The sequence below is a fragment of the Platalea leucorodia genome (assembly GCF_965183815.1).
Source record: "Platalea leucorodia genome assembly, chromosome: 9".
Classification (NCBI taxonomy): domain Eukaryota; kingdom Metazoa; phylum Chordata; class Aves; order Pelecaniformes; family Threskiornithidae; genus Platalea; species Platalea leucorodia.
Genome location: NC_138831.1, coordinates 50,971,731 through 50,991,269, shown reverse-complemented (window position 1 = coordinate 50,991,269; position 19,539 = coordinate 50,971,731). Strand labels below are relative to the sequence as shown.

At 40.7% G+C, this 19,539-nt stretch overlaps 1 protein-coding gene across 2 annotated transcripts in view; it reads left to right on the top strand.

Annotated features, from left to right (window-relative positions):
• UACA (uveal autoantigen with coiled-coil domains and ankyrin repeats) overlaps nucleotides 1–14,031 on the top strand; it is a 34,900-nt gene extending 20,869 nt beyond the window's left edge. The window contains exons 10-19 of one of the 2 annotated variants that reach the window (XM_082321629.1): nucleotides 392–478; nucleotides 1,643–1,750; nucleotides 2,808–2,840; nucleotides 3,336–3,434; nucleotides 3,640–3,676; nucleotides 5,277–5,329; nucleotides 6,781–9,471; nucleotides 10,493–10,645; nucleotides 11,530–11,595; nucleotides 12,327–14,031. In XM_082321629.1, the coding sequence (XP_082177755.1) occupies nucleotides 392–478; nucleotides 1,643–1,750; nucleotides 2,808–2,840; nucleotides 3,336–3,434; nucleotides 3,640–3,676; nucleotides 5,277–5,329; nucleotides 6,781–9,471; nucleotides 10,493–10,645; nucleotides 11,530–11,595; nucleotides 12,327–12,398 (3,399 nt within the window). In that variant the 3' untranslated portion in view covers nucleotides 12,399–14,031. The remainder of the gene's footprint in view (nucleotides 1–391; nucleotides 479–1,642; nucleotides 1,751–2,807; nucleotides 2,841–3,335; nucleotides 3,435–3,639; nucleotides 3,677–5,276; nucleotides 5,330–6,780; nucleotides 9,472–10,492; nucleotides 10,646–11,529; nucleotides 11,596–12,326) is intronic. The other variant, XM_082321630.1, reaches the window with a different exon arrangement.
• Nucleotides 14,032–19,539: the final 5,508 nt, after the last annotated feature.

Here is a 19,539-nt window from a genome sequence, read left to right as displayed (position 1 = left end):
ATCTCCTAAGGCAGCGTATGGCTGGTATGGTTGAGAGGGTGATTAAGACTCTGCTGTGATGCAAAACTAGTTCAGCGTTTTTTGAATTCTTAACTTCCTATGTAGCTGAGAAGATTCCCTCTGTAATCAGATGGTGTGTCTATTTCTATTTGAAAAATATGCGATGATGCGCATATTCAGGATTAGAGTTTTGACAAGCATCCCATTTACTGTCTGGATGAGATCATGAGTGACCTCTTACTGAGAGGCAATCTGTCAAAATGTGAATATCGGTAGTATTGCCCCCCAGTGGAAGCTGAAGTGGAGGCTGAGAGCAGCCCCCTGTCCCCAGAAATGGATGTCTGCAGAACACACAGGAACATAAATTAATTCTTTGCTGTTGCGATAACAGGTTACTGATATGTCACAGAAGTGGAATCGGCTGCGTGCGCAGGAGGAGGTGAATGTCAGGCTGTACCAGAAAGAACATAATGCTCAGGTAAGTGAGAAGGATTTGACTTGCATATTCCCATATGCATAATGAACCAGACATAAAGACAAGATGTGCTTGTAAGTAAGCATTAGCGATTCCATTAAGAAAGGTCATATATTGCTGTTTACTTAAAACTTAATTGCATGACTGTGTAATGTGGCAATTATGCAGATGAGCTGTAAACTTTTTGAGGGGGAAAAAAAATACTTGGTTGTGTAATATAGTTGCAAGTCGCTTCATGTCTTTAACTTTTCCCATCTCTTAACCTTCTGTCTGCTTTCGCCTGCAGTAAAATCACAAACCAGGAAGATTTATTTTTTTTAACATTGTCAAGAGATGTGTGTTTAAGTGTCTTACTAAAAATAACCTGTGTTATAATTGTTCTATTAACCAGTATTAATTTTCTCATCTCATTACTATGTCATTAGTTTTCAAAAAGGTTAACAACGTTTTAAGCTGTGGAGAACAAACCACTGAGAAATTGAGGCCTTCATTCTGAAATGCTTTGCAACAAAAAGATAAAGGTCTCTAAATGCAGCTTTTCTAGTTTGAGCTAAAGTAGTTAACCACAGTTAAGAAGCGATTATCAGGCAAGAGTTAAATATGCTTTATTGTTTGCATGTGAGCACTGACCTGACTGACAGCGCAAAGACCTATCGTTTTCGTGTGTTGGATTTATTGCACGTTACTAGGGTGATTCTGGTGGCCGCTGGAACAGTTAGCGCGCTTAAAGGTTGCTGTGCTTCATGCCGGTGAGGCTTTTTCATTACACCTTTGGCTGCAGTGGCTGGGTTTCAGGAACTGTTCTAACATTATTTTTACTTGTTAACAGACAGCAGATAAGCAGCCTCTTGGGTGCTGTCACCATTGAGTGTAATCTTACTCTGCTCATGCTTCCAAAACCTGTATGTACACTTATATGAGAATGAGCTACCTAGAGCCGAAAAGCTTGAGGGCTCTGGAGCTTGTGCTTATGTGAACCTTCAGAATGAAACAGAGCTGGAGTAAGGCCACAAAATCATTAGGGGACTTGGTAGGCAAGGCTCGGTGTCTTTAATGGCTGTTAAAATTGTTGGTTCAGATTCCTTAGTTTTCCCAATCTGTGTGTAGTGTGGTGGTTTTGGGTTTTTTGTTTGTTTTTTTAATTTTATTTTTTACTTACTTTTTAAGGAATTGGAGTTAGAAAATCAAGATTTGAAAGATCGAATGAGAGAAGTGCAAGAGGAGCAAAGGATGCTGCTGGATAGAATCAGTGGGCTACAGCTACAACTGAATGAGGTAAACCTAGTGTCGGAACAGCCTGACTTGAAAGCTGTAATAACCACCTGACAGTGGAGGCTGACAGAAGCAGAAAGGAAAGCATGTATAATTAGGATGCGGTCTTCACTGCTTTCCTGTGAATTATTTCTATATGTGTCACTGTCATTTTCTGCTGCTGCAAAAGTCTTTGATCTTGTAACAATATTCAAAATGTGAGGAGCTGTGTTACAGCGTCATTCACTGACACTCACAAATTTGAGCAATAACATTTATGGCTATATCTTGCACCGTAATGTGAACCATGAGGTGTTCTGGCATGTTGTAATTTGGAGAGTAAACTTCCTCTGCATGACCAAACGTAGGCGTTGTGTGTCAGTACTTTATCATAGCCACTGCTTATTTTCCAGCTGTTCTAAGTGGAAACACGGAGAAAAATCTTCATTTGGCAAAAACAGAAACAAGGGTTTTCAATAGGGAATTTCTCACGCAAATTTGAAACCCTGTTTTTAAAAAGTTCTCTTAAAGGTCTAAATGACCAGTACAACTGAAGAAAACAAAAACAGGATTTTTTTTTTTCTTTGTGGAGGCTCACATTTGTTCCTTCAGTGTATTTTTGCAGAGGTACATTTAAAAAGGGTATCCAGCTTCCCCTAAATGTAGCACATGGATGGAAAGAATATTTCTTGTAATCATTGGCTTGTCTGAACTTCTCTCTTGAGCATTGCCTTTATAAAACAAACAAACCAACCCCACAAACTCCTCAATACTCACTTTCCAAAATCACACACTTCTACTGAAAAACTGTACTTTTCTGCCTCAGTAATATATGATGTAGATAACTGAAAAGATATTCCTGTTTCCCAGTGAGCATGTCAAGAGACATGGCTCTGTCAAACATTAACTTCTCTATTTTTTTTTCTCTTGCCAGAGGTTAGATGGTAAATGGAAGGGGGACAGTCAGAAGCAGGTAGCATTAGAAGCTGGGGTAGACTCGCTAACTAATGAACTGTGTATAAGCCCCTTAAACAGTATTGAAAAAATGATTTGTGGGGGAATTTTTTTGTTATTTTTGCAGGAGCAAATGTTTGCAGATGATCTTGAAAATGAGGTACGATACATCACCTTAAAGTGTAATAGAACTACGAAATAGGGGAAGTGACTATCGCATTTAAGTAATGGTATTTAAAACTATAGAGAAAAGAAAAGCTACCTATAAGTGCTAAATGAAATATCTACAGATGTGTACTCAGTTTATACAGTTGCACAGCACTTCTATTACTACAAATAATACATGTAATCCCTATGGCACCTTTAAAGCAAACTTAATATTACAAGTATCGCTTTAGTGACTTTCAGTAATGCAAGACTAATAAATGCAAATAAATTAATAGCAAATTATATTGGTGCATATTCCCTTGACTCATTCTTCAAGACTCCTCTTGTAGAGGAGCAGTGTTGTGGAAGAACTTCAGAATCAAAAATTTAGGTATTCTTTCAGTGCTGATCTTTGAAGTTCTCCCTAAACTTTTAAAAAAGTTGCTTGAGGTCTTATAAATCTGGCCGTTCTTGTGGCTTTGGCTATTGGGCACTCCTTCTCTTTCAGAAAGATGAGCTGAAGAAAATCCTAACTACCAAGGAAAAACAGCAGGAAGAAAGCTTAAGAACTATTGAAGCTCTCAAAGCTAAACTCAAATATTATGAAGTACGTTAATTTGATTTGAAATGTAATACAGCAATTGATATTTACAGTAGTAAACACTTCAGCAATTTAAAATTGCTGAAAGTCTTAAACGGTTATCTCGCTGTAAAAGCTTTCCCTGCCCTTTAATCCCTAGCTTAACATATAGTAAAAAGTTGAAATGAATTTTCAGCTTCACTTTTTTATGTTTCTTGCTGTTTGCTTTTAGGTTGACTTTGTGGGATCTGGAAGTAACTTTGGTAATAGTAAGTATATTTAATTCTTAAAACTCGCCATGCATGATGCAGTGTTAGAATACATAGACAAAGAGTGGTTTTTTGTCACCTCTTCCTTTTGTTGGTCTTAACTATAGCCAAGCTTAGTGTGTGTGTGTGTGTGTGTGTCCACACTTCAAACCTGAGAACGCAGTCAGCCGGCCCCAGTTGTGAATCATAGAATCATAGAATCATAGAATCGTTAAGGTTGGAAAAGACCCTTAAGATCATTGAGTCCAACCGTTAACCCAGCACTGCCAAGCCCATCTATACCATGTCCTCGAGCACCACATCCACCTGGCTTTTAAATACCTCTAGGGATGGAGACTCAACCACTTCCCTGGGCAGCCTGTTCCAATGCTTGACCACCCTTTCGGTGAAGAAGTTTTTCCTAATATCTAACCTAAACCTGCCCTGGCGCAGCTTGAGGCCGTTTCCTCTTGTCCTATCACTCGTTACTGGGGAGAAGAGACCGACCCCACCTTGCTACAACCTCCTTTCAGGCAGTTGTAGAGAGCAGTAAGGTCTCCCCTCAGCCTCCTCTTCTCCAGGCTGAGCACCTCCAGCTCCCCCAGCCGCTCCTCATAAACCTTGTGCTCCAGACCCTTCACCAACTTCATTGCCCTCCTCTGGCCACGCTCCAGCACCTCGATGTCCTCCTTGTAGTGAGGGGCCCAAAACTGAACACAGTACTCGAGGGGCGGCCTCACCAATGCTGAGCACAGGGGCACCATCACCTCCCTGCTCCTGCTGGCCACACTGTTCCTGATACAAGCCAGGGTGCCATTGGCCCTCTTGGCCACCTGAGCACACTGCTGGCTCATGTTCAGGCGGCTGTCAGCCAGGTTTGTACCCAAGTGCTAGGGCACTATTGACCCGTCTCGCTTACGTGTGACTGGTCGTGTGAAATGTGCATTGTAACTCTGCTACGTCTTCTAACAACGTGAAAAACAAGCTGAGCAAGATCTGTGCTCCGAACTCAGTCTTCCCCTTTCCATTCTTCATAACTTAAACAACACTCATGTCTAGCTCATGACAAGAAAACTGTGGTCATCGTGAAAGCTTGAGTGTAGGCAGGTTTGAAAGCGACTTTAAACACAAGACCTCAGCTTACACTTCTATTAGAAATGATTCCATGTCCAGAAATGGAAGTCATCTGCATCCAACTTGGTTACAGGCCCGTCTTGCACTTGTGTAACTTAAAATGTTACTTAAGCTGTCGTGAGCTGTGAGAGCTGTTTGGCTGCCTGTCAGGAAGGATCACTTATTTGGAGTGCAAGAGGGTGCTTGTCCCTGGTGTGTTCATGTGCAGGCATGCAGCTAGCTCAAGGTGGCTTTCGGGGCTGTTCTGCAGAGCAATACCTAGCCCGGCACAGCAGGGGTATTCTTGTTGTTCGCCAGTGTCCGTCCAGACTTCCTATGTGACTTAATCAAGGAGGAGTTGTTTTAATACCAGATACTTAAACACCAGCCCGCAGCCTAGCGCAGTCCCATTGAACAGAATAAAATTAGGAAGGAAAATCGTAGTTCTTGTGATTATGTGTTACTGTTTTTAAACAGAGACTAAATGCTGTTTGCTTTGCAAATCCAGGAAAAGAAGATTTATTACTTAAGCAGGGCCAAGTGTTTGCTGTGGAATCACAGGTAATAAATATTTTGCCACTTGAAAGAATTCTAAGATAGTTATGCTTGGGAAAGCTAAATATACTTGTAAATGTGCATATGGTAAACATTACTTCCGAGTACAAGATTTTCTGTAATACTGGCTTTGCTCTGTTTATTTTTAACTGCTGGTGCCCTCTAGAGTCACATGTGTGACACAGCTATAAACGCTGTGAAAATGTCAACTACTAAGCGGTCTGTAATGAGTATTCTTAAAACTGGATCAGCAGACTGCTGGATCAGCAGTCAGCGTGAAGTGCAACTGGGTGCTCACTTCCATAATTTTTTCCTATTTTAAATTCAGCTAACCCTCCGAAGACTTTATTTTCCTATGAGCTGTATACTAATTATGTGCCAACTTTGCGGATTGATAGCTACCTCTTTAAAGCCACAGATCAGATACTAACGAGGCCTATCTGGCTCTTGCAGTGAGTCATACGTGATAGGGACGGGTCCGAACTGAAAAACTGTTCTTGCGCTCGAGTGTTTCAGCTGTAATGCTTCCAGAAGTGAGTGATGGCTAGAAATAAATCTTAACGTCCTATGCTTTCTTGCCAGGTTTCACTGATACATGTATTCTGTGTGTTCTGCTGGTAACACAGAAAAATCCAGTCTCTTCTGCCGTGTTTTACGTACGGCTATCCAAGTGGTCTTAGGATCTTTTTATTCTTAGTTGAAGTTTAAAATGAGTTGATGTGCAAGTCTTCAAAAAAAAAAAAAAAGGGGGAGTGTGGGCACAAAAAGCTGACCAACTAAAAAAAAACCCAAACCATATCCCGAGGAGGAATTAAGTGGCTTTAAGCTGTTCATGTCTGGAAGCTACGTACTGCTTTCTGGTCCTTGGGACACGATTGAGATCACTGGAGCAAGCCATGCCATGTCATAGCCATCACAGCTCGTAATGAAGAGAAGGTTGGCAGCGAAGACCACATGGCAGGAGGGCAAAATTGGGATTTTTGAGATATCTTTTACTGGACAGTAAATTAAATGGCTGTTCTCAGTCTTTTCAGAGTGAAGGTTCTGTTAACCATGACGTACTCTGTTCTGATTCCTTTTAAAATTATTTTCACATGCTTGAGGGACAGAGGAAATCTCTTAATAAATTACATTTCTTCTAGCAGATGAGTGATTAAATATGAATAACAAGGGAAATGAATATACTATACCAGCACTTTAATGTCAGTAGGGCCCGATGATTGGGAAACAGTAATGTAGAGCTGTATTCAAGATTTTTACTGTTAAAAGCTGCAATACACGTGTTCTGTAATATGGGCAAGAACAGATTAGTGTGTTTCTAAGAAAAAAAAAATCTCAGACAAATTTTATGCTCGTATCAACAGGAACTTAAGGCAGTTATGTATATGACAGCTCATAGGTATGTGACTTGTCACACTTGTAAACGGGTTTCCATTTTTGTGCCAATTTATCTTCAGTCTAGGTCTATGCTGAGACCCCTGGAGCTCTCCCTGCCTAACCAATCATCCGGCTCAGAGAAGGAAGCTTTAAAGAAAGAACTCGACAACGTGAGGACCTGCTATGGTGCGGCAAAAGAAGAAATTAGCAAATTGCAGAGAGAACTGTCTCACAAGGTATCTGAATGTAAAGCTTTGGCATCAGAGTGTGAAAGAACCAAGGCGGAATCTGATGGACAGATAAAACAACTGGAAGATGCTTTAAAAGATGTACAGAAAAGAATGTTTGACTCTGAAGGCAAAGTTAAGCAAATGCAGACCCACTTTCTTGCTCTGAAAGATCACCTGACTAATGAAGCTGCTTCGGGAAACAGTAAGCTAACAGAGGAGCTGAAGGATCAGTTGAAAGAAATGAAAACGAAGTATGAAGGAGCCTCTGCTGAAGTGGGAAAACTAAGGAACCAGATTAAGCAGAATGAATTGCTGGTGGCAGAATTCAAGACAGATGAAGGAAGGCTAGTGGAAGAAAATAAAAGGTTGCAGAAGGAACTTGTGAAGTTGGAGATGGAGCGAGATAAAAGGGGAAGAAATGTGATGGAGTTAGAAGGGCAGCTCAAAGAAACGGCAGCAAAGTTAGCCTGCTCTGTAACTTCAGAGAAGTTTGAAAACATGAAGAGTTTGTTATCAAACGAAGTGAATGAGAAAGCAAGGAAGTTAGCAGAGATGGAAGGAGAGCGTGACAAACTGCAGGCAGAGATTCTGCTTTTAAAGAGGGAATCTGAGAGTCAGAAAGCTAAACTTGCTCAGCATGTAAAGCCAGAAGACCACGAACAAATGAGGAGTGGGTTCGAGCGAAAAAACGAGGAGCTTGGGAAGACGATTTCTGAGTTGTCACAGAAGAATCAGACTCTGCAGAAGGAACTTGAAAGATTGCAGGTCGATAACAAGATGCTTAAGCAGCAAATCCAAGTGCTGAAAACTGAAATTAAAAGCCAGAATGTGCCTTTAAAAATTCATGAAGAATTGAAGAAAACAAACGATCTGACTGTTGGTGACCTGACCAAAAAGCTTTTTGAAATAACAAAGAAGTACAACGAAAGCAAAGCAGAAGCTGAAAAGTTGCTGGCAGAGAAGAAGAACTTAAGCGAGAATATCAGCCACTTCCAAGCTGTGTACCTGTCTCCAGAGCAGCACAAAAAAGAAGTGGACGCTTTAAAATCTAATGGCATTGAACTTAAAAAGCAGCTTGCTGAGCTTCAGAAAAAGTATGAGGATGAACAAGCAAAAGCGTGCAAACTAGTCTCTGAAAACACAGCCATGAGAGAGACTCTCAGGGATCAGTACGTGTTGGCTACGACACATGAAGAGGTTAAAACAGTCCTGAATAACACACTAGAAAAGACGAACAGGGAGCTGTCAGACCTGAAGGAAAAAACTGAAGAGGTAAAGCAAGAATTCATGAGAGTAAATGAAGAAAATGGAACTTTGAAAAATAAGGTGAAACTCTTACAGACTCAATTACAAACTGAATATATAAGTTTGAAAGATCATGAAACTGCAGTGGCTACTTTAAATAAAAGCATGCAAGAACTTCAGGAGAACAATGTCGCGATTATGGCTGAATATAAGAGGGGGCAAGAAGAAATTTTACAGTTGCATGCAGAAATCGAAGCCCAGAAGAAGGAACTCGACACAATTCAAGAATGCATTAAGTCAAAATACGCCCCGATTGCCTCCTTTGAAGACAGAGAACAAAGCTTTGAAGCCACAGTAAAAGAATTAAAAGCGCAGCTGCAGGAACAGGCGCAGAAGTGCCGAGAAAGCGAGGAGGAAACCAAGAAGTGCAAACAGGAGAATGAAAAGCTCAAAACCGGTGTTTTGTCCATCCAGAATGACTTGCAGCAGAACTACATCCTTGCCGAGAAGTCCCGTGAAATGGAGAAAATGTTCGCAAGCAAAATGGAGGAGTTGAATAAGCAATTGAGAGCATTGCTGCAGAAATACACAGGCCAGAAAGAAGAGAAGGATGAGCTGCAAGAGAGTACCAAGCAGCCTGTCATTGTGCAGGCTCAGCATCTTTCAGTAGAACAAATTGAAGCCTTGAAGGCGGCTCTCGGACACACCGTAGAGGATCTAAAGGAAGCCCTCAGAAGTAAGAAGGAATGTTATGACAAAGAAACACTAAAAGTAGGAGAACTACAGCAGGAACTGGCAGATCTAAAAAAATCTTCAATACCTTTGGTAGAATATACTCAAATGAAGGAAATGCTGGAACAAGAAATTGTAGTGACCAAAAACAGCTTGAAAGAAAAGGAAGAAGAAAACCAAGTTAAAAATGAGGAAATCCTGAAGTTGCAGTCTGAGATTCAGCTTACTCAGCAGGCTTTAACAGACCTGGAGAGCAAAGAAGTGATTGACATATCAGAATACAAATCCATGAAAAGCACTCTGGAGGCCCAGATTAATAGCATAGCTGAAAACTTGTCCAATATGAATAAAAAGTATGAGGAAGCGTGTGAGGAGGCTTTGCAAGCTAAAAAGAGCGAGCTTTCTTTAAAGGATGAAAAGGAGCTGCTTCAGTTACGGAGTTGCAGTATTGAGCAAGAAATCAAAGACCAGAAAGAAAGGTGTGATAAATCACTGACAACAATTATGGACTTGCAGAAGAGAATACAGGAATCTGCAAAGCAGGTGGAAGCCAAGGATAACAAGGTAGGACGTGCCAGTTTATGCTCTTGTTTCAGTCTAGCAATAAGGACTTCAAACATGGCTACTTAGGGATTCAAGCATGACTTTGTGTACTGAGCATTAGGTGCCCAGGGCTGGCCCAAAGCTACGAAGATGAAGTCCTGGGTTTGGTAGCATTATACTAAGTTTTTCTAATTCCTTCTATGTTTCAGGCATCATTTGTTGTAGTTAAATTCTAAAACTTGCAAGCTGAGTTTCAGACTTCTGGGGTATAAGCTCATTCTTCTATCAATTTAGTGACTGGAATGTTTTCAGTTTACATTTAAATAAAAAAAAAATCCTGGCTTGGTTTCCATGGGTTGATAAACTACTTCAGCGCTTTCTGTGTGAAAGATGTTAGCCCGATGTAAGGAAGATGATTTTGTGACCAAGTAGCTTTTGAAATGCCTAAATGGGGCTTATTATTGGTCTTAAATATGTCTGGTTCACTTTAGCAGACTGTTAGTGTGAAAACACTTTCTTACAGTAAAATCTAGGAGTAAGAAACAGGACTGACTCTGAACCTGGGAGATATTTGACATGGATATTAGGCACTCTGTGTTGTTCTGAGAGCTGTGCTTTGTATTTATGTTAAATGTATGCTGCTTGTAGTCTTCCTTCAGATAGGTTATATTTGCATGTAGTTTAGAGCTGTATTTGTTTAGCATCTCTGGCTTGCCTTCTGACTGTTCAATGTCCTTTTTAGAAATTAGACGTAGAATATCTTTAGAGCCTAAGTCATTCATGTCACTGGCTGACCTCCAGGGTCCACACCTCCACACCTTACAGATTCTGGTGCTAGGAAGCAGAACGTGAACCAGCGATAGCACGTCATGGAAATGAAGTCTTCTGTCTTTGCAAAGTCTCTTAGCCAGTGTGATGGCAATCTGGGACGGACCCTTCAATGCTTGCTGATCTTCATCAGACTTTAAAAAATGTTAAAGCTGGTTAGTTTTTGGTAATTGAGAAATCCCTAACTGAGGTTTTTGTGTGCTTTTTTTTAAAGATAACAGAGCTGCTTAATGATGTAGAGAGGTTAAAACAAGCTCTTAATGGCTTGTCTCAACTTACATACACCACTGGGATTCCCTCAAAGAGGCAGAACCAGCAGGTTGAAACGCTCCAGAACCAAGTGAAAACACTGCAACAACAGCTAGCTGTAAGTAATCATGCCAGGCGGTGTCTGAAATGCAGTAGCCTAGCTTACGGTTTCTTGTATAAAGGAGGTCACTGGGGCTGACTGTAGGCTTAGACTTCAAAAGTAGAGTATTTGAATTTTTTATTTTTGGGAAGCTTTCCAAAGGAAAGGGACACAAACAATTTAGAGAGAACTTACACTTATGAGGTGTGCTGCTGTAGTTCATGCCAAGACCATTTCTGTATGCAAGTTCTACATTAATATTTTCTTGCAAAACCCACCAGCCGTGTATTTTCTCAGTTCGAAAGAAAGTGAGGTGGTCCTTTCTTAATGGATTTGACTGTGTTCCCTTTTCTGCAAAGAGTGTTAAGTCTATCGCTTATCATTAAGTACTAACAGTAAAGGGGAACACTTTATGGTCAGTACTGTGGTTTTGTGCACAAACAAGTTTGTGGCCCCTGTGACTTCAATAAAGCTCATAATTAAAGCTATGCATGTGAGCATAGTTAGTTACTTGTAAATCTGTACAGAAGTTGGATATATCTTTAATAGTATTTGCAAGGTTGACCCCTCTAAGGCAAAGTGTTTTTAAATGGGTGTTTTTAAACAAATAGCTAATGCTGTTGATGAAACAAGTTTTTTCGTCTCGGCACCTGGGCTGACACACTAGATCAGCCTGTCCCTGATAGCCTTTCAGCAAAATTGCTTTGCTGCAAGTAAGTAATAAAAATGAAGCAGTGACTTTTTTTCTTGATTAATGGAGGGGATATAGCTAACTTTAACCTTGAAATTCTGCTTTGGCTAGTCTGTAAGTGCACAAACCCAAGCCCGCAAAGTTGGAAATAGGCAAGAGTAGATGCTAAGAATTTGTGACTTCACCTCCTCTTCCTGTCTTCTTTTTATAGGATGCTAAAAGGCAGCATCAAGAGGTAGTTTCAGTTTATCGGACACATCTTCTTAGTGCTGTACAGGTATGATAGTCCCAAGTTCAGATTGTTTTACTCTGTCATCTCAATGTAGAGATTCTTGAGACATGTTTCTAACTGCCATACTGGAGGACCTCAAATTTGAAACGAGCATCAAGTACCTGTTTTCATGTTGAGAGTTTTGATTTAGAATGGATGGATCCAACAGAAAAGCAAACACGCACCACAGCTGTGGTCTTATTGTGCCATCTTCTTATTACCATTTGTCTACGGGTAACTCTATAAAACAGTAACCTGCTTTGAAGGGGGGTGGCGGCTGGTGATGTGAGCATGCTGTTAATTCTGCATCATCCCAGGTAATGCTGGAGAGAAGTCAAGTAGCAGTGGGAAACTTAATGCGGACTTATCCAGTGGCTCTTAGTGAACAAAGAGCTGATCAGCCAGGTCGAGCCTTATGACTTCAGATACTGCACGAGAGGGACCGTAACTACAGCAGCAGGCTGTGCAGTCCAGAGGATAGGAACAGTAATTTTTCCCACTTCACGTTTTCATAAAGGAAACTGCTGTGTTGGAGTGGCAGACCCTTTTCTCTCATGAGAAAAAAACAACAGGGTTCCTAAAGTATTTCAGATTTTCCCAGAGAGTGGTGAAAATACAGCAATGAGTTAAGACTTTTGGGTAATTTTGAAGAATCTCCTAATGTTAGTTAGTAATGGATGGTTGACACTTTATGGGAGTTTTAATTTTTCTTTTAACGAAGTGTTTGCTTGCTCTAGGGTCACATGGATGAAGATGTCCAAGCTGCTTTACTACAGATCATTCGAATGAGACGGGGACTTGTTTGCTGACGTGCTTAGTGCCATTGCTCTTGAAGGCTGCTGCATCTTGTAGGAGTGCTGTGATTACGGTAGTGATAACCTGCATGAGACTGACATAATTGTGATCATATAGCTGCAATTAGAGCCTCCAAATATGAAACAACTTACAAAGCTGAAACATTTTCTTCTTGTAAAACAGTAAAATAGGGCTACTAAGTTTCAGATCTGACACTTCTTTCAATAGGTTAATAAAAGATGTAGAACGTCTTTTAAAATTGGTATACAAGCTGACTGTCAAAATGATGACATAGTAGTTAAATTATTTTAATGTCTGATTGACCACTTCTTAAAACAAGGCCTATACCCAGAAACTCCAGTTTATCCTACAACTTGAAATCTCATGGTATGGTTGGAAATAAACTGTGTTCAAATGAGCTTGGCTAAGTATCGTAGCTGTATATCTCCTTTAATGATTAAGAGGAAGTGGCTATTTTGTCACATAAGCTGATCGAGACGTATTACAACTTGCTTCATAAATCAGCTGCAAAGGTAGATGAAAGATATTTAGGTATATGTTGTAACTTGGCTGGCCAAGTTACAGACTTTATTTAAATAATTAGCTTAGGATGTAGTGCCTTTGCTTTTTGCAAGACTTAGAAATCAGGTTTTCCATCAAAACACTAACTTTTCTGTTTGCCTCCCCTTCCCCTGCGATTGTTCATGAATGCTTTGTACTATTGATTGCTGTAGGCTAAGATAGTAGGACTGGAGTGTCATGGTTTGTAGAGCAGCATTTTGATCTAAATGCAATAGTCCTACTTCTGTGTAGCTTCATTCTTCATTAAGCCTAATATGGGTGTAGACTGAGCAGCTCATTAAGCTGTACACTAGATAATTCAGGTATTGGATTTTCAAACACTATCTCATGGAAGTTGAAGGTATTTTCCTCTCTCAACTGTAAATTATGTACTATAATCTTATTTATGGGGAAAGATGCAAATAGTAAGGATTAATGACATGAGAATTTTTATTTGCTTGGAATCTACCTATTGAACAAGACAGGGCTTCATTTTTAACTGAAGGATGGTGTTCCCATAAGTAAGTTTTATGACAGAAAACATGAAATTTGGGACTATTCAAAGGAAGTAACTGAAAAATGAGTTTGATAACGTATGTGGCTGTTTTAATAGAGCAAACAGTGTAAGCGCTATCAGTAGCTGTGTTAACTTCAGTCTACTTGGTTGAAAGCATTTGCCTGTAACTAGCAAGTAGGAATCTGGCATCCTGACGCAGAAAAGAGAAACTTCCTCTTCCATGTTCCTGAAAACGAAGGACTTGAGTCAGCGTGCCGAGCTCTCTGCTTCGTGTTAATTGGGCTTCCCAACAAGCTGTACTTCATGGGCTTGGGTCTCTTTTTTTCAGAAGTATTATGTTTGTTTCCTTTTTTGTCCCTTTTTGGGCAGTCTTGTTGTAGAACCAAAGAGACAACTACCACATAGAGGAGGATACAGACGTAGTGATGAATGTGCAGGGCAGTTTTTATTATATAAATACACTTAATATATTTACTAAATATGTGTCTGTAGTTAAACAGATCTACTGCTGCTTTCCTTTAATTTCTTAGAGGACTATTACAGTAAACATCTCAGTATATATATGTTACTTTTTAGCCAGATTCTTTTATGATTGCATTACTTGAAACTCTTATTAGAGAATTTGTTTTGATATACTAACTCTGGCATATTTTGATATTGTATGTTTCCTTATTGAGGGAGTTCTATGTATGTTTTTCTAAATTTCTCCCATATTACATTATCAATAAAATGTTTTCTTCTTTTTTTTATTGTAGTCGTCAATTCTGTAAAAGGTAAAGAAACATAAATAGTTGGGCAAAATAGTCTGGGTAGTGAAGGATATTGAACTCACTTGAATGCTCTCGAATACCAGGTAACACGTTTGGTTTTTAGATGTCTGCTGGGATTATTAGGTTTTTCTATCTGTTTCCAGAGTTTGGGTAAAATTTTGACACTGATCGAGACTCAGAGCTTCTACCAGTTAGTTCTTCCGAGTAAATCGACTCTGGCCCCTTCTACAGCAAACAGGGCAAGCTGTCTGTTATGGCAGTCGTCAGGCCTGGGGGTGAGCCAGTTCTGCCACCGTTTGTAACGAGAGCGTATTCCCCTACTAGCTCACACAGCTGCCTGATTTCATGCTAAGCAATCTTTGCAGAATAATTTCTTGGCACTACCAAAATCCATTCGTTTGCTGTCACTTGAAAGTGAAGGGCTCTCTAATTTCACTATTAGTTTAACTGAATTTTTGGTGGTTTGGATTATCGTGTCCAGCCTGTGGGACATGAACATGAGTAAGGTGGTTAAGTTGTTGGGGTATGAGCAGCATAAGTGAAACTTTATTGAAACAATGACCGGAACAATGATTTCTTCCTTGGATCTTTGAAGGACGTTGCTTGTGTTCCGAGTTAGGAAGCAGAAGCTCTCTTTAGGGTTCTTGTAAATCTCTAATTTGACCTTGGGGGGGAAAAAGGTATATGAGTATATATGCATTTGAGGCTTTTTTTTCTGAAAAGGAACTTGCACTGAGGTATAACTGTTTCAAGATTTCATACGTCTAAGCCTTCCCTTTGCCAGTAAATATGTTCTGTCAACTTTACTGAGCCAGCTAATCTGCAGGGTATCGTGAAGTGCTTTTCACTGATAATTTTCTGATAGCTTTATATATTCTCAGGTGTACTGTATGGGTATTTTGATCTCCAACCATGTGTTTTTCTGCAGCGTGAGGCTAATTATTTAAAAGCTTTTCAATTATATTTACATCCTCTTTTACGTTTTAGTAGACAAAGTAATTTCTTTCTGCTAGAGTGTTTTACTTTTGCCATCTTTGTTTTCAGGTGGAGGGGGGAGATTAACTTGCCACTTAAACACCAGCTTGAAACATCTTCAAAAGCAAGCTGCTAGTTGAAAATAGTCCCTGTTTTCCCACTCCTTGACCCGTACCACAACAGCTACCTGGAAATGCTGAGGTTGTACACTGAAGTTTTTAATTATGTTGAGACTTGATTGTTGTAACTGCTGTTCCGGCAGCTGAATTAGCGGCCTAGATCTGAGGTTTCTCATTATGTTAAATGACTTCAAGATCACTTTTGCAACTTCAACCCAATGTCATGTTGCTTGAAGCGTGAATATGACTACTGGCTTCATCTGCTGCAGTGCGTATATTTTTCTAAAGGAATAATTAAGATTTCCATTTTTCTATGAAATGTGAATTGGTGGCTGGCGTTGGGAAGTTGTGTGGGTGTTTTGGGTTTGGTGGGTGTTTTTTTTTGCTTTTTTAAAATGTTTTCTTAATACTCTATATTTCCTGTTAATATGACACCGAAAAGGAGATAATTAAGTGGAGAAGTTGGTACTTGTTGGGGTGTTGGAGGGAAACCTACCAAGCCCAGTCGCACATCTTCTGTAGGAACGTTCCAGTTGCGCATCAGCGAGCGGCTTCCTTCTGGAGGAGCGGTGCCGCAGGGCTTTGGGCAGCTTGGTGGCACAGGTGGTTGTGGAGGTTTATTTGTGCTTACTTTGCCTTTTGCGTAACGCTGTTCTTGACAGCGGGGTTGTACTTGGGAAGAAAGTCCTAATTTAGAAATAAAGGCAAGGTAAAGAATGCCATAGAAATGAGAAACTAAATTTGAATTTCCTTGGGAACACTGTAATTCCATATTTCATGTAGTACATGGTAGCTCAGACTCTTTTGTTACCTTGGTATCAGTGATACTATAAAATCATAGCATGCAAGAAAATAAGCGTAACGTTTTGAGTTTTAATAGGTGCGGATTGTTTAAATATTGTACAAAAGGGGATGTCTCCAGGCTCAAACTGAATGAACAAGTCCCTCGGCAATGCTGTATGTAAGTTTGGGGGTTTTTTGGCTCAACTGACTCGTGAAGGTAAAATCTGGGCGGTGTCCGCGTATCAGTGCAGTTCCCGTGGCCAGCCATAATCCGTGTGCTTGGTAAAATCAGCCGCGAGGTATCCCCTGCCTAGCGAAGGGGGCTGTCGGTATTTACGCATTCGTGGACAAACATCGCTGATAAATGAAAGGAAGAAATGGGAGGTCACAAAAATGTCGAATGTAAATGAAATGCATCTAAGAGAGGTGCTTCACAAGAGGTATTTTGTGAGCTGTTCCACGAAACAGTAAAGCAACGTTAATAAGGTAATGCAGCTTATAATTGATTGTTGGCACAATGTTCCTATAATGTAATAGCGCTTTTTAAAGTGAATATGTGACTTCTTTTTTTGTTTTGAGTAGCTGACTTGGAAATATCTCTGAATCCTGGAAAGTTTATAGAGATTACTGCTTTTTTTAATCTAATGCTTGTATTGCTCTGCCAACTCAGAAAATTAACTTTTAATAGAAAAAACATACATGTAGTTCAGTCACAGCTATTAGATCAGATGGATTTTACATTAAGTGAAAAAGATGTTGAGCATTTAAGGGCCATTAAATTGTGAAGCTTTTTATTGTTGCACTTGTAGCGTTCAAGCCAGCACTCCGCTGTGAAGAATATTTATTTTTACATTTGCAAAGTACGCTAGAGGATGGGAAGGGAATACATTTTAAAGGAAAAAAGGACGTGAAAATGTGATGTTTTTCCACTTTGTGAACAGCTAGTTTTATTTCATAATAATTAGTTTTACACTTCATTAAATGTTGGGTTTTTGCTTATATGGTCTTAGAATACAGTGGAGAGGACTTTAAAAATTCTCAGCAGGGCATCAGGTTAGAGTTTTATAATGTAATGGTGATATTTCAAAGTAAGACGGGATCTTTTCAAAGGTTCCTCATATCTTGAGGGTTGGGTGTAGGATAAGAATTGTTGTGGGTGCAAAGACCCTTCTAGTTGGTGTCTTGTCCTGCCATACTACCTGCTGGAGTTTAGGTCCTGTAAGACGTTGACAAACTTACTTGATCCGTACTCATCGTTTGTAAAGTTGTAGTGCGATCTGGTCATCGCAGACGTGGACAAAACAGCTGGCTTCGAGCACAAAGGGGCTTGATGGGTAGGAATACCGGTGCCTTTGGTTTTCAAAAAAAGAAGTGGTCTGTAAGCATCACGGCTATGAAAAAGGATGATCTTCTGACCACGCAGATGTATCCCAACTTGCAAATTCCTCTGAAAGAAGTAGTGAAGGATTTTTTTTTTTTTTTGAGAGAGAAGCAAGGATGGGAGAGGTAAAGTAAAAGATCTTTTAGTCAATGAGAAATTCACTGTGGAAAAAGAAGGAAGATAAACTTGGGGCCGGGAGGGGGGAGTGCCACTTGTGAGATAGCAGAATAAAACCCTTGCAGGACAGGACAACGGCCTGAGCTTCAGGGAAACAGCCAAAGCTGTGGGGTGGTGGGTTTTTGTGTGTGTACAGGAGGCCAAGGATTTAAAAGGCGTACTTGCTGCAAGCAAGGATAATGGACAGGTTTTTAAAAGAAATGGGTTGAGAAATACCCATTAAGTATTTATGGGCCTGACTTGAAATTATGAAACTGGAATATGTTCCAGCTGGTGAGCTGTTACAGGAATATACTGGAAACGGCAGAATAGGTGGTGAGGTGTGATATTAAAGCTACCAGTGCATGGCCTAAAATCAGAGACAACGTTGCCCGCTAGGCTTGAGAGCTACAGCAAGGAGAGCTGTCTGGGGGTAGACGCTTGCGAGAGGCATCACATTTTGAAAGGTTTTAATTTTAACTCAAGAATGACTTAAAATGCAGCGGGCCTTTCCTGCTCTGACTGCTCCTGTGCAATCACAGCCGAGGTGAACCTGTGGAGATGCTGGTTTCTGTTGGTAGGGGCTGGGTTAGGAGATACCAAGAGACCTGTCAAGTTGTGTTGAAGAAGTTGGCAGCCTGCAGCTCTTGGAGCAGGACACGGTGTTGGCTTGTCTACTGGGAAACACCAACGTTGCTACTAGTGTGGTTGGAAAAACGTGGACATTCTCAGCTGAGTTTTGCCCGGTAACACATGCAGAAATACTGAAGTCTTCCATTTCTTTCAGTAAGGCAGGGAAGTACGTACACTTTTGCCTTTGATATTTCAAATCTGAAGTGAAAATGACTCCCAGAATATCCGCTTCTGCTCAGCGGATGCTGAAATGATGTATGCATGAGTACTTTCTAACGCTAGTATGACGCATGTTGATAACAGCTACAGAACAAATCAGTCTGCACCATGCTGGGTGCTTGGTTGAGGCAGAAAGCTGGCAAGCTTAATGGCTCGGAGATGTGTTCTTGAGCGGCTGGGCTGCCCGATGGGGCACGGAGCTCCCCTCGCCGGCAGCGGCAGTTCTGCAGCGTGCAAATGGCCCCACCTCTGCAATGCTGCTTGCAGCAGCGTCCGCGTTTATCGCGCCTTCTAACGGGCGAGACATTTGCAGTGCAGATTACGGTTTGAAATAGAGCCGGGAGAAAGCATACTGATAAAGAGCGAGCTGCCTTCTGATCTTGGATGCCCCTGCAGAAACCAGGTATCTAGAATGACAATTACTTGCTGCTGGATGGACAGGAGACTTGAAGCTTTTGCAGCGGATTGCGAGGGGAAGTGTTTGGCTGCAAAAGTGCAAATTTAAAAAATTTAAAGTGTGGGTGATAGGTGCAAGACCTTTAAACGCTGATCTTACAGGAGGTAGGAATTCCAGCATTGACTGGATTCCAGCAGCAGGGCCTGGATTTTCAAATGGTGATATTCCTGTTGTCTTCTGCGTAGAAGAAAATGACCTTGTCTCCTTTAGGAATCCTGGGCTGTTGGCGGTTTGATTTGAAGCTCAACAGAGTTGTCAAATTCCTATAAATCTGAGTAAAAGACAACTGTGTGTATGCATCCCAGTCTGACACTCTCAAGCTGTTGGAGGTTTTTCTGGAGGTGCTGTGTTGATATCTTCCATGCATGCAAGGAGTGGGTGTGAGGCACTCAGAAAACATGGGACCTCTGGTGTTCATGCGTATTTTTGGATGAGAAATCGGAGGCAGAAATAAATACGGTAACCCTATCCCAGCGGTCTCCTCCCAGCCTTGGGCAGTTAAGTTTCTCACCTCCTCCTGTTGCTAGAAGGTAAAGAAAATCAGCGGGCACTTGAGTAATGGCACGCTGTGACAAGAGGGAGCT